This window comes from Styela clava, chromosome 10 (genome assembly GCF_964204865.1).
Source record: "Styela clava chromosome 10, kaStyClav1.hap1.2, whole genome shotgun sequence".
NCBI classification, from domain to species: Eukaryota; Metazoa; Chordata; class Ascidiacea; order Stolidobranchia; family Styelidae; genus Styela; species Styela clava.
The window spans coordinates 13250444-13267628 of record NC_135259.1 but is presented as its reverse complement, the minus strand read 5'-3'; the positions used below and the strand labels follow the sequence as shown (position 1 = coordinate 13267628).

At 31.7% G+C, this 17185-nt stretch overlaps 1 protein-coding gene across 2 annotated transcripts; it reads right to left on the bottom strand.

Annotated features, from left to right (window-relative positions):
• Positions 1-612: 612 nt before the first annotated feature.
• LOC120337611 (metabotropic glutamate receptor 7-like) lies at positions 613-17154 on the bottom strand. Of its 2 annotated transcripts, XM_039405458.2 has the most exons (22): positions 16882-17153; positions 15360-15406; positions 14740-14889; positions 13844-13933; positions 12426-12516; positions 12045-12118; positions 11622-11708; positions 10649-10742; positions 10173-10298; positions 9447-9608; positions 8492-8647; positions 7427-7506; positions 6578-6740; positions 6087-6233; positions 5735-5835; positions 5245-5372; positions 4909-5041; positions 4353-4553; positions 3578-3851; positions 3098-3180; positions 2442-2566; positions 613-1649 (listed from the first exon to the last, which is right to left on the bottom strand). In XM_039405458.2, the coding sequence occupies exons 1-22, from the start codon at positions 16931-16933 to the stop codon at positions 1514-1516; spliced, it is 2700 nt and encodes an 899-aa protein (XP_039261392.2). In that variant the 5' UTR covers positions 16934-17153; the 3' UTR covers positions 613-1513. The 2 variants fall into 2 exon arrangements, with proteins under 2 accessions (XP_039261392.2, XP_039261393.2); XM_039405459.2 differs by lacking the exon at positions 3098-3180 and having other exon boundaries at positions 1511-1649; positions 16882-17154.
• Between the last annotated feature and the right edge of the window lie 31 nt (positions 17155-17185).

The following is a 17185-nucleotide window of genomic DNA, read 5'->3' as shown; positions in this document are numbered from 1 at the left end:
CAAAGGACATAGTTTTAACTACTCATTTGCCAGCATTCAGTCACGGAAGTTGGTCTGCGTATTACGTATACAAATGAAAGGAATTTTAAATGACTATGTTTGCGGAAATATGAAAGTTAGGATACTGTTTATCACTGGTTTCATCGTACAAAAGCATAGCCCATTCAGAATTTGCAGTTCTGTATTCGGAGAACTGATTTTAACGATTCCCTGTTTGTTTTGCATCGGGTATACCGACTTACCGAGTAAACTTTATTTGTTACCCATACCGCAAATGAACAATGGTCTAAACCGGGACTCTTCAAACTCGAAGAAATATTAATGAGATTGGTTATCTTTATCTAGTTTTCAATATATGAAGACATTTTGGTCGGATAAAATCTTAAATCGTCCCGTTTGCTGATGGGAATAAGATTTATTTGTTTTGATAGCAATATCGTCACATTATAAAACCTTTTCCTCACCAAAAAAGATGCTGGAAATGGAAGAATCCAATAGGTTTCAGTCTATAATTTAATGTCCATAGGTGAACCAAACTGACTTCTCTGTTACCCGCCCCATAGCTAGAAAACTTTGCGCTTTTGAAAAACAGAACTCCCATTGTTGCTGATGTTTTTTTTCACAATCAACGTTGTTGTGTTATTTATTACATAAAACCCTATAAATAGAAATGATCAATTTATAAAGTAGAAAACTTCAATATGAAATGAGACAAAAGTTTCCTTTCGAAATATTGAAATAAGAATGGAACGAATAAAATTAATGTATTGTGTTTAAATATATTAATGTATAGAGCAGAAAATATGCGCTGGAATTAAACACATTTTTCCTTACAAAATTTGCACATATAGAGCACCAATTTGGTGAAGTAGTTAGTATTTAACTGGTAAGCATCAAAATCAAACATATCGATGATAAAAACATGAAATAATAATATTCGCAAGTCATTCGTGATTTGAAGTTTGGATGTTTGAAAACGTGTCAACCACAAAAACGTGATTGCATTCAAATATTTGACCATTTTTTTTAGAGTTGATTATCTTTCCAATGTTGAGAAGACACAAGTCAGTGAGTTGACTCGGAATTGGGTCACTTTTTAAAGACTCGAAGTCATCTAAACGAAATGACCCTATTCGGAAACACTCGACTAGCTCCTGAGAAACTTAACATTGTACTTGTCTTTAAAATAACAAGTAAAATTCTATGAAATACTTAGATTAATGTTGCATTGAATGTCGAAAATTTTACAATAGCTTAACTATGACTACTCAAAATAGACTACATTGATTTTGTAATTAATTAAAACGTAGTTTAACATTCAGAACAAGATCTTGAAGTCTCAGTGTCAATCTCACTCGTATTTATAAATTTTACTGTTTATTCAAAATCTTTTATGACGCGGACTTGACTTGGTGCTCCAAAAAACTGCAATTGGACTGGTGATTCATGGGAATAGTGACCCCTTATCGTGACTAGGTTTTTGGGACTTTTACCCGCCCAACATTTCTCGTTATCAGTTGTCTGGCAATGCGTTGATTTTGTCTTCCGCAGAACTATCTGATCGTTTCACTGAAGGTGACACGGTTGTGTCTGGATGAACCACCGATGTTGAGTTCCTTTGTCTCTTAGTACTATTATAACTTCGACTTCTGAAAATACCAAATATGTATATATTCGGTTATTGAAACCGATATGTGATTGGTAAAACAATGCAAATATCACTCATAAAATTAATGCTGGCCAGGGCTGCAGATTTGGAAATCAGAGTTGCGCATGTTCTCACTGGAGTCGGAGGAGTGTTTTCAAACTTCTGGGATATGTGGATGTAGTCCAAATTTTGAATTCGTCTGAGTCGTTTGTTTATACATTCAATGGAGATTCAATTTTTGTACATAAACTCAAAATACATTGATTTTTCTAAGACTTTTTAACACAACAATAATGAAGACTTACAAACGACATATTTTTTTTATCAAAATTTGATATTCTTGGTTCCTCGAGTTCGGAGCTGGAGACAAATTTTTTACGACTAGGAGCCGCGAAATTCAGGACGAAAACTTTTTTATCTCAATTTTTTTGATTTTTAGTCGGGAGTTAGAGTCGATTGTATATTATCCACGAAACAAAAGACCCGATGCTGGTGATTTCAAAGTTAGAATGATTGGTTAGTGGCCGAAATATTCTTTTATTTACGATTTCAACAGCTCATAATATTCAACCAATTGCTTTTTTTGAACCCCAACCCGAGAGAAGGTGGGAGTTGACATCAAGTAACATTTGTTTTTGATATAAATAATGCTTTATTATCATATAGCATGCAGCTTGTAAGATAGCAGGACCACTGCTCTTTCAATATATTTGAAACACACAAGCCTGATTTCTATGTAGGATACAAAATTAATATTTAGTGACGCATCAAATGAAAAAAATTATTCACTTACCTAGACATGACAGACTCTGATGTATTCCATTCAGGGTGAAATAAAATTGCGTAACATCGAGGTGCAAAAAGACAAAATAATACAGTTATCGCGCTCAGTGTTAGAGATGCAGAAACTGTTGTAAGCTGAAAAATAATTAGCAAGAAGTTTCAACGGTTGATTATGCATTTGCGTTGTGTAATGTTTTAATTTGTTCAGAGGAAACATAATCAAACACCAGTTAGGACTATGTTAGTTAGGGATATATTATTAAATACGAACGCACATGTGTAATGTGTTTTCATATGCACTATATAATAAACGTATCGTCAAATGCACGCCAAAAAGCACTGGACAATGTTGAAAGAAGCATCTCGCCTCTCTCGCTTTATAAAGTGGATTGAGGTTTGAGTTTGTATTTGGCAAACGGAAATGCATTTTGTAAAACAAATAGTCACAGGTCACTACAAATGATTATCGCTAACTAATTGAAATCATTTACTCACGACTCAATACGACTATGCAGCTATATGTCAACAATAAAATATTAAAATAAGTTTGTCATTTTTCACTCAAAAGTTTGAATTTTGGAACATATATATCTCATTTGTTTGTTAGATGACGAATTTCATTTTTTTCTGATACAACTGAATAACAGAATATTTGTATAATTTTACCTTCTTTGGAACGTCAGTGGAATTTGTTAAAAATATTGGTAAAAGAGCAAGCCATATAATGCATGTAGTGTACATTGTAAAACCTGAAAAAAGATACATAAGGTATTGAATATATAAACTGTACAACAAAAAAATTAAGTATCTATGAAGTATTTTATTGATGGTACATTAGGTGTTAGCTGATCGGAAATGCAAATCGATTACAACTATTTAATGAAAAAGACCAGAAATATTTTCCTTTCTCTCTAATGATCGCTTTTGATCTGCAAGTTTTTTCAATTTTGAATGATAATAGGAAATTATGTTCGCTGAAACCATAAAGACTGATTACAATTAGAAATTTTTCATAATATCAAACCATTTACACCTAATCACATCATTTACAGATAAGAACGTTGATCATCTGTGTAAAATACCGTTAATTCAGTATCGAGGAATGCATTTCATTTATCAGATTTCCATCCCCCATTTTGCACTTACCCACGTAAAGAGTTTCTTTGAATCCAGTGGGTACGTTTCTATTAATTGTTGCCAGAACAGTACAAACAATTATGATAATGAACGGGTAGATAAGTCCTACGAGAATCTCAATGTCGACTAATACTTTGCATGTTAGAAAAGCAAAATCATCGAATACTATGAGATCTATTGTTGGTTGTTTTAATCTTGACCAAATAATTAGAATCAGAATCTGCACCGACGATACTGCAACCGTTATCAACGTAAATTGCACTGGCTGGAGATATTGTTTTGTCTGTGAAATAGCAATTTAAAGTTATTTGATCACGAGAAAGAAATACTGGCATCAACTGAATTGTTTGTCACACTAATATAATGCAATAGAAAGCGGTTTCTCGGACGACGTGTTGCTTAGTTTCATATACATTTATCAATAATAAAAGTTTGGCTTTATGCACTTTCATTTGTATGTTATTCAAAAATGGGTGGCGGAAATTTGGAATATTTTACAGCCTAATCATAAATCTTTGTCATGCAGTGATGGAATTGCCACGCGCTTGCTCACCATCCAACCCACAGTGTTTAATTGGGTTTCATTTCTGAGAATTGGTTATATTTGATTATTTTTGTTCATATGATACCCAACACTCATATGACTTCAATAGAAATACTCGTACATAGATAACTTTCTTGATTTTTAATCGATAAATTTTTTTTTTGCTGAGCTAATTGTAGTGACCAAAAGGTTGGAGGTAGATGGAAACAAAGATTTCATAACGTAACTGCTTCAACGTACCCGTGTGGTTAAAATTCCGCTTGACTGAAATATGAATACGACTCGTATCGTTTTCATCAGCAAACCAACGTACATGCATGTAGGTCCTATTGACAAGATGACACGCGATGTTGTACATGAAAGATTACTAGGCGCAGATGTCACGGAAAAGCAGTTTAGTAGAGTGATGAAAATACCGAATAACACAAAGAAACAAAGTTCCTGAAAATTTATGTTATTGGGTTTTTAGATTTGTTGCATTTTGATTCTATATCTAAACCTAACAAATAAGTTATATGTAATACTATTTCGTTTAAACTAATATTTCATTCCTACGATTACCACGTTATAAAATTCAGTTTTTTGGTCATTATAAACGTTTACCTGCAAAATCTGCAATGACTTTGCAGATTTTTATTGAGTAGCTGATACCAGGTTGTTCGACAAACTATTAAAAAAAATTAATGGCAAAACGAAGTGAGTGGTGTTGCTTTTTACAATACCTAATCATTTAAATTCTGTAGTCCAAGCCAATTTTTAGGATTATATTTCTAGAATCAAAAACTGTTTTTACTACCTTTCCAGATGCTCTTACTATCGCCGTTTCTCTGTACTTGATAAAAATGAAGGTGATATAAATTGTCGACAAAAGACCAAATACTCCAAATGACAACGCAAATAATGAGTGACCTGAATTATATTCCATTTGCCTGTAAAATTGTGAAAATACCAAAAAACACTTTTCAAATTTATCCACCTAATTTAGCTAAACAGTTCTTTAGTTGTATTAAGGTATCTTTGAATTTGACGCAAAAACCATTGGTATTATCTCTTGTAAATTATGATAATCCAAGTTCTCAATATTTAATGAATAAAACTGACTATCATTTGCACAGTTTGTAACTTATGTTACCTTATCGGTAATGGTTCGCATCCATTTACATGTTTGTTAGGTTTGTCTCCGAAGTCGCATTTTTGACACGCTGTCTCGTTATAAACAAACTCCTGTGCAGTGCACTTTTGGCAATACCAGCAACATTTCTAAAATTTAAATTGACATGAAAACTTAAAAATTGAAACCTAATTTTTTTTTCTCTGATTTTCATAAAACCTTTTTACCGAATAATACCAGGTCGTTATATCTGCCAAAGTAACACGACGAATTTACATATGTCAGAGACCATGGCATATACAGAATAACCAGCCGAGCATTTTTCGTGCCTATATTATTATTATTCATCATCCAAAGTCGACGTAATAAAAAATTTGACATTTTGTTTGATGATATAAACTAAATATTATATAAAATTATATATTTTGACATATTCAAAAAAAAAATACGAAATTCCAATACAGTTTACCGATTCAATAACGAAAAATGTTCATATATTTTTGCCTCTCACCTGAGTTCCGCGTATTTGAGCTTCTCCGTGTTTACACTTTTGACTGCAGGTGGATGGAGTCAAGTAAATCTTATCCGGAAGTCTCGTATCCCATTTGATAGCTGACCCCGAATATTAATATAATTTGAAATAAATTTCAAATTTTCAATACTTAGCGATGGTAACCTCAAGAAAAAAGCCGTTTTTATTTTTATTTTTAAAATTGAGTCCTATGCGATCATTTGTTCTATCCAAAATTTATTAAAATTTATGGTATCATTTTCTATGGAATATGTGAACAATATTTTGTCTCTCGTGTCTGCCTATAGTCGAGCATTGCTTCCTCATATTTGTAATTACATGTTTTGCTTACCGCTATCTTGATATGTTCCTATTTTCGACCAACCATCCAGTAAATTAGTTGAAGTGTTTGCAACATGTTGTTTCTTGAACACAAATACATCATATATTGGAGGTCCATCTTGATTCTTGTCAAATTTAAACTGCGAACCGCCAGAGGCTGTTATACAAATGACAAAATTAGTTTAGCATACTCATTTCAGTGAAATTTGCAATAGATATATATTAAAATGTATTTGTTAATAATAAATTAATAATAGTTGGTAGGAACATTTCAAATGGCATCAACAAGTATTATATAACTTTACATCTTATTAACTATTACATTGGTTACATATCCATTGAGTAATATGAATGCAAAAAAATGCAAAATAAGTGTTTAATTTATTACAACAAACGACAATACGATGAATAAAATCTCATTTTGAGCTCAATAATTTATCATTCTCTATACTAAAAATAAAGTTTGATAAAAATAATAAAAATGGATGAAGGAGGCCATACTTGTAAACGAAACGTTTTTCAGATGATAATAGAGTTCACTTGCAACTTGATGTGTTCCTGCTTTCTGTTTGATTTCATCACACAAACCAGCTTTACCGCCACAGATATTTTTATGGTAATCATCCAAGGCATATACCATTGCATACACGGCGTCTGATATAGGCTACAACAAAATTATAAAATAACATAAAAAAAAATCTATTAACTTCATTAGGATTATTAATTTAATGCGAGTCGCGTATAAATAGGCATTGAAATAATATCCTAATAATATACAACATATAATGTAAAATAAAAATTTGAATTTATTCAAAATCTGTCTGCTTTTCTGCTCTACTAACTATTACTACTTCTGCTCACCTAACCTTTCGATGTCATGGACGCTTGACCATATGAATCAACAAATTGTTACACGAATTTTTTGATTGCAAAATTTGCATAATTATATTCATACTTTCCATACGTAGCTAAATATAACATTGTTCACTATAAATATAATCATAATATATTCATAATACCAAACACGTGTATGAAGATAGAACTCTTCGTTGATAACATGTCTTGTGTATGATACAAGTATAATACTCATAATGATACTGTATAATACAGTATAATACTTTATACATACAAAGGATGAAGGGCTTTTTTATTTGGTCATTTAATTTGGCTCGAATATGTGATAATTATTTCAGCAACTGAAATAGCTTGCTTATTTTAAAAATTTCTGTATCTCCATTATTATTATTTTACACAAAATATTGAGTTTATTTTTTTAGTTATCTATGATTTTTCACTCCAATATCTAATTAACAATTAAATAATGATTTCTATCTCTAATTGAATTCTCACTGTGTTATGAATCCGAAATGTTGTTGCATTAATCTTTTCATCTTCACCACATATTCTTTTACTTGAATTGCTTCCATTTTCTGTAAACATATTATATACATATAAAAGATACAATATTCAATTATGTGGGAAGCTTCGCTTATTAAAAATCATTCTTATGTAACTCTTTTAGTTCTGACATAATCCAACTAAGATGAATGACATCTATATGCAAAATGAGTGCGATTAGGAAAGCGTGGGAAAACATATGTTTTTCAATAAAACAAAATATATTAAGGAAGTTTCATAAATTGGAACTTAATATTCAAAATCTTCTACGTTGTGAATTATTACTTCATTCACAGATTACTTATGAATCGGTTGCAAAATCTTTCCAATGTACGAAAAGTGAAATTAAGCTTATGACTTGAAAAAGTCAAAAGTTACACCATTGGTCACAGAGGTATAATCAAAACAGAATAATAAGAATAATAAATGAATATGAACGGCGTTGATTCAGTTTATGCAAATTATAAATATGAGCATGGTTACAAAAACGAGAGATCAATTTTCGAATATATGGATACGAAGTAGTGCGGGTATCTGATCTTTTGAAGTAGAATGCCGGTACCGGAGTCTTCCCGACTTCGCCTGGTCACCAGATAGCCACAAACGCGAATACGGAACCGCCACATGATGCTCAATTTTTAATTTTGATGATGTCATCGCAAAAAAAAAATCCCATAGAGCACACAAAAATTTTCAAAATAAATAAAGGTAAAAGACTTCTAGCAACAACAACAACAATATTTAACTACTGCAAATTTCAAAGTCATCGGTCCAGTATTAAAGAGAAAAGCTTTTTTTTTACGACAACAATAAGAAAAACATAAAGAGTACGAAATACAACAACAACATAACAACAAAACGATCTATAGGTCCAGTTCTTGTCCGTAAACGTATATATATTGCAGTTTTTCATTGCGAAAAGATCAAGTGATAATATACTGCTACTGCTGTTTGTCATCTGTATTAGTTCTGATAAAATATCAAGAAGTATAATTCAAGTAGCTTTATAAAACAAACCTGAAGGTAAAGAACAGTTGTTTTTCCGACTAAAATACTCAGCAAACCAAGGATTTCTCGTTGAATTTTCTCCATAGTTTTGGGACAACGTAAGATTTGTCATGTAATCTTTTAAATTCTCTTTTAAATTTATTTTTGGCAAGAACCCAATCGCACCTGGAATGTTTGGAAGAAAACATTAGATCAAACCCACAAAAAAGTTTGCCAAAATCCCCAATGATATTAGTATGATTGATCCCATAAAGCACACCATACAGGAAAAGCAGAAAATTTGAAAAAATCTTTAATAATAATTTACAACAACTTATTCCTATTAAAACGCCCCTAAAACTTGAGTCACGATTCATCCGAGTCACAAGTCGAGTCTGAGTTCGAAGTCGAATCACTAAGATAAGTTTCACTGATAATTAGTTGAGTACGAACCAGAGTCTTTGATAAATAGTACCGCAAGTCAAATTCGGGTTGAGTTAATTACTCAAGCACCAACACCGCTGATGTGTTTTAATGATTAGGATTGTGGATGAGCGTTTTGAACTGAATAGTAAATCATATGTATCGATCAGACGAAAATTTCAAATATCCACCATCTTGATATTTTTCAGCCAAAGGTCTAAGTTAACTCCTCTGTTTTTTTATTAAAGCTATATTTTTTCAATCCAATTCTGGCATATGACTCTTTTCTTCCTAATGAGTTATTGAAGAAACGTGTTTTTAAAGTGTGTAAACGCTCTGCAACTGTCTGGGTGATGAATTTTATATTTCCAGTAATTTACGTGTTGATAGCACCCATTACAATAAAAAAAATCACATGCAATTATATATCTACCAAGTATTCAAGATATTATTAAAAAATATCCAGTCCTCAACACGATTTATTTATATAGATTTGTAGTTTCAATTCGTTCATTGTGAAAAATGCATAATACTATATTAAAAAAAAATCCATCATTCGTACCATCTATTACATCTAAATACGAATCGTCTGTGTGATCCTGAGGTATATACGATATCCATCCATCAGATCCAATCCAAATCAAATTTTCAACTGCTTCTGGAATGGATCGTGCGGCAACAAATACCTTTTCTGCGTTTCCAGTGTTGGAGAATACAACAACAACTAAAACAAAGCATGATCGAATAATTTACGTAAATTTATAATTATCAACAATTCGTCGATAATTATCATAAAAATTCGTGAATAGTTACTTGTTAGATATTCTAGAGTTATAAATGAACACTAACATAGATTATATTCAATGACTGAAATTATTATAATGTAGTTGTTATAGGAATTGCAATTTGATTGGTATACTATTGTTTCCAATTGTATTTCAATGGCGAGCAAATTTTTTGTTGCAGAATGATGATTATTTTACGTAATTTTCTAAATTTCAACCAAGCTTTATAATGAATTTATCTCACTGTTATATATTTGAATACTAGTTTCCAGTATTGAATTATTTCAAGGTTTCCGACCTAATTTATGATTATGAGTCTTATCAATTAGACAGTGCCTTAGACAGTGACATAGATCTTATTATTGTGGAAATATAGCACGATTAAGAGCAATCCAGATAACTAATATAATCAAAGATATTGAAAAAATGAAATGTTTGTGAAAAATAGTTCATTTAAAACAGATATTGAAATGTTACACTGTATTTAAAATATTTCTTCTCACCTCTTGCGTTCTTTCTTGTCAGTAACTCTTCTATAACGAGTGTCATATTTATATCCTCCCCTATCATTGGTAATGCTTTTGTGAAAGCTATACAAATATTATTTTTTTCCGCTTTACGAGTGAATTCTGTAAAAAATTGAATGTGGAATTATTGAAAAAGAAAGTATTAATACTACAATGAATAAAATCATTTCAATTTATGTCGTTATTGAACCAAAAACTATTCTTTAAAATTCTTTTTCAAAAATATTATTTTAATATGGTGACCGTACATTTGAACCGATGTACATTTGAACCCATGCGCATATCCACGGGTTCAATCTATATGCGGGTGCTAAAACCCATGGGTTAGGGTTAGTATGGGTTTAACTATCCGTGAAAGAAAAAAATTCCATAGGTGCAATAGCATACAGGTGCAATTGTCATGGGTTCAAATGTACGTGGGTTCAAATGTAATGGAACCTTTCAATATTAACCTGTATATCCATCTACTCCATAAGCATCATCGTCATAAATAAAAGAAATATAATTCCATTCCATTTCCTTTATGAATGAGATCATGGCATCAACCTGGGAAACATTGATGAGAATATAATAAATCTACAAACATAACTTTTCGGCATATAAAAATATTGATATAATTTGATGCGAATAACTGTTCAAAAAATCAATACGCAAATATCTCGAAATCCCATTTTCAGACAAATAAGATCTTACGTCGGTTATTCGTGACTGCAAACTATAGAATTTTTTGATCTATCGTGTAATAGGACACGGGGTGTACACATAGATCGTTTCGTTATTATTATTATGCTGTTGTTGTTAGTCATTTAGTTGTGAAAAATCGCTTGTCTCATTAATTAACTACAGGACTAATTGCATTGGGATTTTCGATGGTCAATTATCGTATTTGTCGCTAGAAAACAATCACTTTTATTTATTTCAAAACCTTCCCGTGGCCTCTGTGGGATTCTTTTTTCTATCTGATGTTTTGTGTGGTGACGTCAACAAAATTCAAATCAAATTTAATTGTAGCGGTTCCGCGACCTCGTGTCAGGTCGGCGGATCTCGTGCTCTGCGAAAGTCGTTAGGACTGCGGTACCGGCAGTCTGCTTTGACAAATACTCGTATGCCCGTACTACTTTGTTTTGGCCTCCGTGTGGATATATTTGATCATTGCTGCCCTATTTAATTACAGAAACAATAAAACGTTGATGCACACCATTTGTAATAATTAAATACTTTGCATTAGGACGGTATAATCAGACAAAAGTCCGAGTCAATCAAGTCTCTGTTATAAATTATTTCAGTTCCGTGCATGTTACATGACGTACTGTGAGGTAGATAAAACGAAAAATCTGAAAACCTAATCAACATATAACCAATAGTAGACCATAATTAAGTTTTGCACGAAAATATAAACTACGATTTCAAAGAAGAGTAATTTACCTGGTGTATGTCGGGAGCAACTGACCGGAAAAAATATTCAAATCTTGTTTTGTCACTCAACTCTGAACTTGTCGACCAATAGCTAACCTAATAATATTCATAAAAAAAAATTTGCAAAAAAATTTAATCTATATTTTTCTGTTAGAAAGTATGTTCACTTATAATAATATTATAATTATATCTGTGAAATATCATATTCTTCGTGTAGACATCCAGAAATAAGAAAGGTGAGATACAAATTTCGGAACTACTTCGAAATATGCTTACTGTTACAGAATTTGATAAAAGACAATGTGAGGAAAGAATAAATATTTACATCCATGCACGGTATAGTAGTTTTTAAGAGAGTTTCTGGAAAAATTTGAGACAACAATTTTGATAAATATGTGACCTGAATAGACATATACTTTATCTTACTCATACCTGCGAAATATGGAAAACTTGTAATATAGTTGCAAGCTGCATAGATACTGAACTAAACGATGCGCCGATCAATCCTGGAAATGAAAAACAAACCAATAAAATTCCAATTTTCTGTCATATCAGTTATGTTTAAATAAGCGTTGATAAAAATGAATTACTAAATTGAATAAAATCATTTTTTGTGGAAGTACAATCACCAAAATCAAATGTTTTCATAAATTGTGATTTTGTGATTGTATTACTATATCACAACTGTTTTAGTATTTTTTAGTTTTATTGAATTTCCAGGACGATTAAAACCCATTAATGATTGTACTAACATCAAAAAAGTGAAAAATAAAAAACAATGACACAGATAATATTTTATTATAATAGTTGAACCTGCTAAAATATGCTTCTTTGAATCTTCGTCGGAACAATTTTGTCCGCATATTCTTTTATCCAATGCAAGTGGTAAAATATCCATGATAACCTAAATACACAGACATTGAATAATCAGAAAAAATGAAATTTATTATACACCAAAATGCTCCATTGGCAAGCCTTGAGAAATATGCTGAAAATCCGTTAAAATACATGTTAGTAATATCCAGTCGTGAAATTCAAAATTTTGAGAGCGGGTTCTCTTTTGGACGCACCAGAAGTATGTGTACCAATATGGAAGTAACTGATTTTGTTCGCCTACTTTACATCAAGTTTTGTTAAGAGACCTAAAGTTATGGGCAGGGGTATATCCACTTATCTAACACAGATAGTCCAACTCGTAATAGAAAAGAAAAGAAAAATCGGAATAAAATTATGCCCTAATTCCAACCTGGTACACATACTACGGAAGTACCCTCTTTTGTATTAAACTCATAATCAATGGGTTTCTCATTTCAGAAAAAAAAAATTATTTCTGTCACAAGAACGCCGTCTTTTACGATAATCCAAGAACGGGTTCGGGCAACCCGTGCTGAGCCCCTGAATCCCATCATTGATTATATCGACATCCGGAGTATTGAAACACCTTACAAATATAACAGATAAAAATTGGATAATCAAATCTTAATACAATCCAATCTTCAATGATAGACATTCAAGCAGACAATATAATATGTAAAATTAATTTTCACTCAGTCAGACGAAATAAAATCAAAAGGTCAGAAACTTTTATTTTGGAATATTTTTAAATTAGAACTGTCTAAAATATTATTATATACTATGACCGAAAATTCCAAAAATTTATAAATGAATTGATCCAAGATACAATCCTCAAATTAATTGAAACAAAAATCAAAACGACGTAAAACGGGTATCGTTGTGTAATCTTTTACAGTAGAATACCGGTACCCTAGTCTTCACGATTTCGCCTGGCCAATAACACAAACGCGGAACCGCTACAAAATGCGCAACTATTAAATTTGATGACGTCATATCACAAAAAAACACACGAAACCTACAGAAAATTTCTAATTAAATACCGTGTTTTCCGAAAATAACACTGGGGCTAAAAACCGATATCCATTTACTTATAAATAACACGTTTTTATTTAAAATACCTGATAAACATGGGAAATATTAATCATGAAAACGTATAGAATAGATTTCTTGCTATCGACAAGGCCAAAAAAAAAATATTCGCGCTATCGACGAGGTCTTATTTTAAGGGAGGGCTTATATTAAAATCATTTTTTGAATTCAGAGTAGGTCTTATTTTCGGGAAAACACAGTAAAGTAATAGCTTTCTAGCAATAGATAGAATCCTTTTGTGGATTTTTCCGAATCCGCATGCCTGATATTAGCAGAAAACTTATTACCCTTTTCAATGCATGCACATCGGAGCTACATGTATCGATCATTACCGTTCCTAGTTTTATTCCAGTCAGTATTTCGTCATTCGCGTTGATCTGAAAATGATAAGTAATAATTTAAAAAAAAACGTTAGAACAGCGCTTCAAATGCTTTTCAATAATGCAACCCTCTTTCCGTTTGATTGTTGTAATAGAAGAATACTTCAGAGCTAGCATTATTACATTCGATAGTTTCAATTTTGAACTTGATAATAAAGTACAAATGCTCAATCCATAATATATTGCATGCACTGAGAACTACATGCAATATTTATGAGACAAAACGGCGTTTCAAAGAACCACGACCGCACTTCTGAGGCGTGTAACAAGGTTAAACTCGAGATAACACGCTGCTGATATCACGATAAAAATAATCAGGTTGAAAATGAAAAAAAAAGATGTCAAAAGATGGATTATTATACAGAAACTATTGTTGTCAAAATCAAACGGTTTCAAATTTGAATTGCAAAATGTGCTCTATGTATACGAAGCGGTATAAAAACGTACAGAAAAAAAGCAACGTTTGACGTGCAACTTTGCTCGAAAACGTCTTTGAAACAACACCGAGTATTATACAGAGGTGAATCTGTATGTTAAACAGAATTTAAACTACAAGATACCGTCTTAAATGCTATTAATAAAGGGCGGAACAAATACTAATATATAAATATTAGTAATGAGAATTACAATTTAGAATTCTGACGGCATTTTAAAAAATACCATTCGACTAAAATAATGTTTTTTAGCGTTTTCAATAAAACCAAATCTTCTGGCAAAATAAATTATGATGATTATCCTCTAAGCTGGTTTTTAACGTGATTTTTAACAAATATTGAGTAATTTTTTTTACAAAGAACACATACCTCGTCAATAATCATGTTCATTGTTTCTACCAGATACATTCCTGTCAATTCTTCTACACAATCTCCATTGGCATTTTCATTCGTGACTTGCATTGCAGCGCCGAGTATAATATCGCCATCTCTAAATTGCATTGGTGCACCAGATCGTGACTGAAAGAAAATTAAAAATTTGGTTATTGTGGATGGAATCATAGTTTATCGGAGGAGAAATGTACATATGGATCATTTGCTAAATTGTTGTTGTTATCCGTTGTTGTTGTTGTTTTGAAAACCACTTCTCACGGCGACTACAGAACCAACTGATTCAAAATTTTTAGTCTTTAGAGATGAAAGAAGTCGCTAGAAAGCTATCACTTTTATGTTTTCCTACGGGTTTTCACCCATTTCAACCATACTTTTGCCGTTTCATTTCAATTATATGGCAAATGGAAAAACTTTTATGATACATTTAACCTTTAACCCTGTTCGTTAACCTCATTTTATTTTAGATATTTTGCGCTGTCCCACCTATCTTTTATTCTATAAGTCATGTATACAAACCAATATATCCTATACCAATATCGCTGGGATTAATGATGGCAATAAAACTTTGTAAATATTGTAAATAAATATAAGCTCACCTGCTTCATGTGCTGGCTTCCAATCAGATGTTCAGCGCTTTGGCTCGCTGTAAATAAAAGTAACGTTCAAGAATTACATAATTACTCCTAATCTAAACATTTAATCAGTCATGTACAATATGAATCAGTCAAGATCTATTTTACTGTACATTTGTCTCTACTCTGTTAATCATAAACCATGCATGGGCATGTCATAATGAAACGCTCTTCCTCATTTACTTGGCAAGCTTGTTTAAACAAACAGTGGATGACGTTGTGTAATTTATCTACGCGATATGTACGGATCAGTCTTGATTGTATGAATAATTAGTCCATTATATAAACAGCAAAGTTATTCAACTTCGTCGTGGATTGGTGATTATAACAACCGTATGAAACATAGTTGCTCGGAGCTATAGTTATAAACTTTTACATTGAATGAAGTTTTATAGTATAAGTGAGGTTTCGTTCTTGCTGAAAACAGCACAAAAGATTAATGGTATGTTGGTATATATAGTTTGGTAACAAATGGCTGAGAGAATAAACACGATTTTGTTTATGTACAGTTGTACGCACAGTGCTATCATCTTCAGATGTCAGTAAATTTGCAAATTTTATTACAGTATATAAACACATATTGTATTTGTTATTTTTTCTACGCATACTACATAAACTACATCTCATTTGCTTATACATTAAATGATTAAACTTTAATGATTAATGATTAAAGAATATTCTATTAATCATAGCGTGTTTTCCAGATATTTCTATTTTTAGTATGTAAAAAGGTTAGAAACAGAACATTTTTGCGTATGGAGTTTAAAGAAAGAGCATTATAAAATACATTAGCTTGTAGCAAATGTTTAAGTTTATCAATCAGAGCAATGTAGTATGAGTATCTTTCTTATAAACGTAGTCATTGTGATCGACAAAGAGGATGAAATTTTTATATTTATCTGGGTACTCTCGTCTCAATACATTTTAGGTTGAGTATGGGTACAGTTTGCTAGTTACTTGTTTTATATGTATGGACTATGGTGGTAGAAGAAGCCGCGGTTGAGTGAACCATTCTAAAACGGCATTGGGACCTATACGAACCGCGCAAGGTAATCATCGGTTCGGTGATCATATCTCAGCGATCTGTTGGTCAGACCAACGGTACCGTAAAAGATTTATTACTACATCGTTTTGGCCTTTGTGTTCATATGTTTGAGCACGATTCTTTTGTTTTAAGTATGTTTGCATTTTAGTTAGTAATCTGAATTTTTTTTGCTTATTCAAGTAGAGCAGAATAGACCGCGCTCGTTGCTAAATAGTATTAATACTATTCAATTATTTGTGGTATATAAGTATTGCCTCGCTGTTGAGAATACTATCATATTATTCCAAAATTGAATAATTGATTGTTATCTTGGGAATACGTAATACGCATCTTCAAATATTCACACACAAATATGACATTTCGACACAAACCGTTTTGTTTCCTAACCCGATAACAGCGAGTTTGGGCACATTAGCTTAAAATAAAAAAAAATTGACTCACCTACAAAGACAAAACAAAACAATGTCCGTGATAAAACTGACATAATTGACATTTCTGCAGTCAAATAATTTGCCAATTCAATAATTCCTCCTTTTTGTTCATTTGCAGTCTACTCAGTTACAACCTACAGTTTGTATCATTTATAATTGATGTCGTAAAATTTTGAAGCTTGTGCGTTGATAATCTGTTTCCCAGTAATCATGTCGTTTTCGCATAATTTATTTTTGAATAATAATACTTTAAACTTTGACAACAACGAACAAAATAAAAATATATTCACTGAATTGGATTTTATGCATGTTTA

Excerpts from the sequence above, each read along its gene's own strand:
- LOC120337611 (XM_039405458.2), bottom strand. The coding sequence starts at position 16,933 with ATGTCAATTATGTCAGTTTTATCACGGACATTGTTTTGTTTTGTCTTT. Across the intron at positions 5,836-6,086 it reads AGGAACATATCAAGATAGCG|CTATCAAATGGGATACGAGA; the intron begins GTAAGCAAAACA and ends ATTCGGGGTCAG. Across the intron at positions 2,567-3,097 it reads CCACTGACGTTCCAAAGAAG|CTTACAACAGTTTCTGCATC; the intron begins GTAAAATTATAC and ends ATTATTTTTCAG.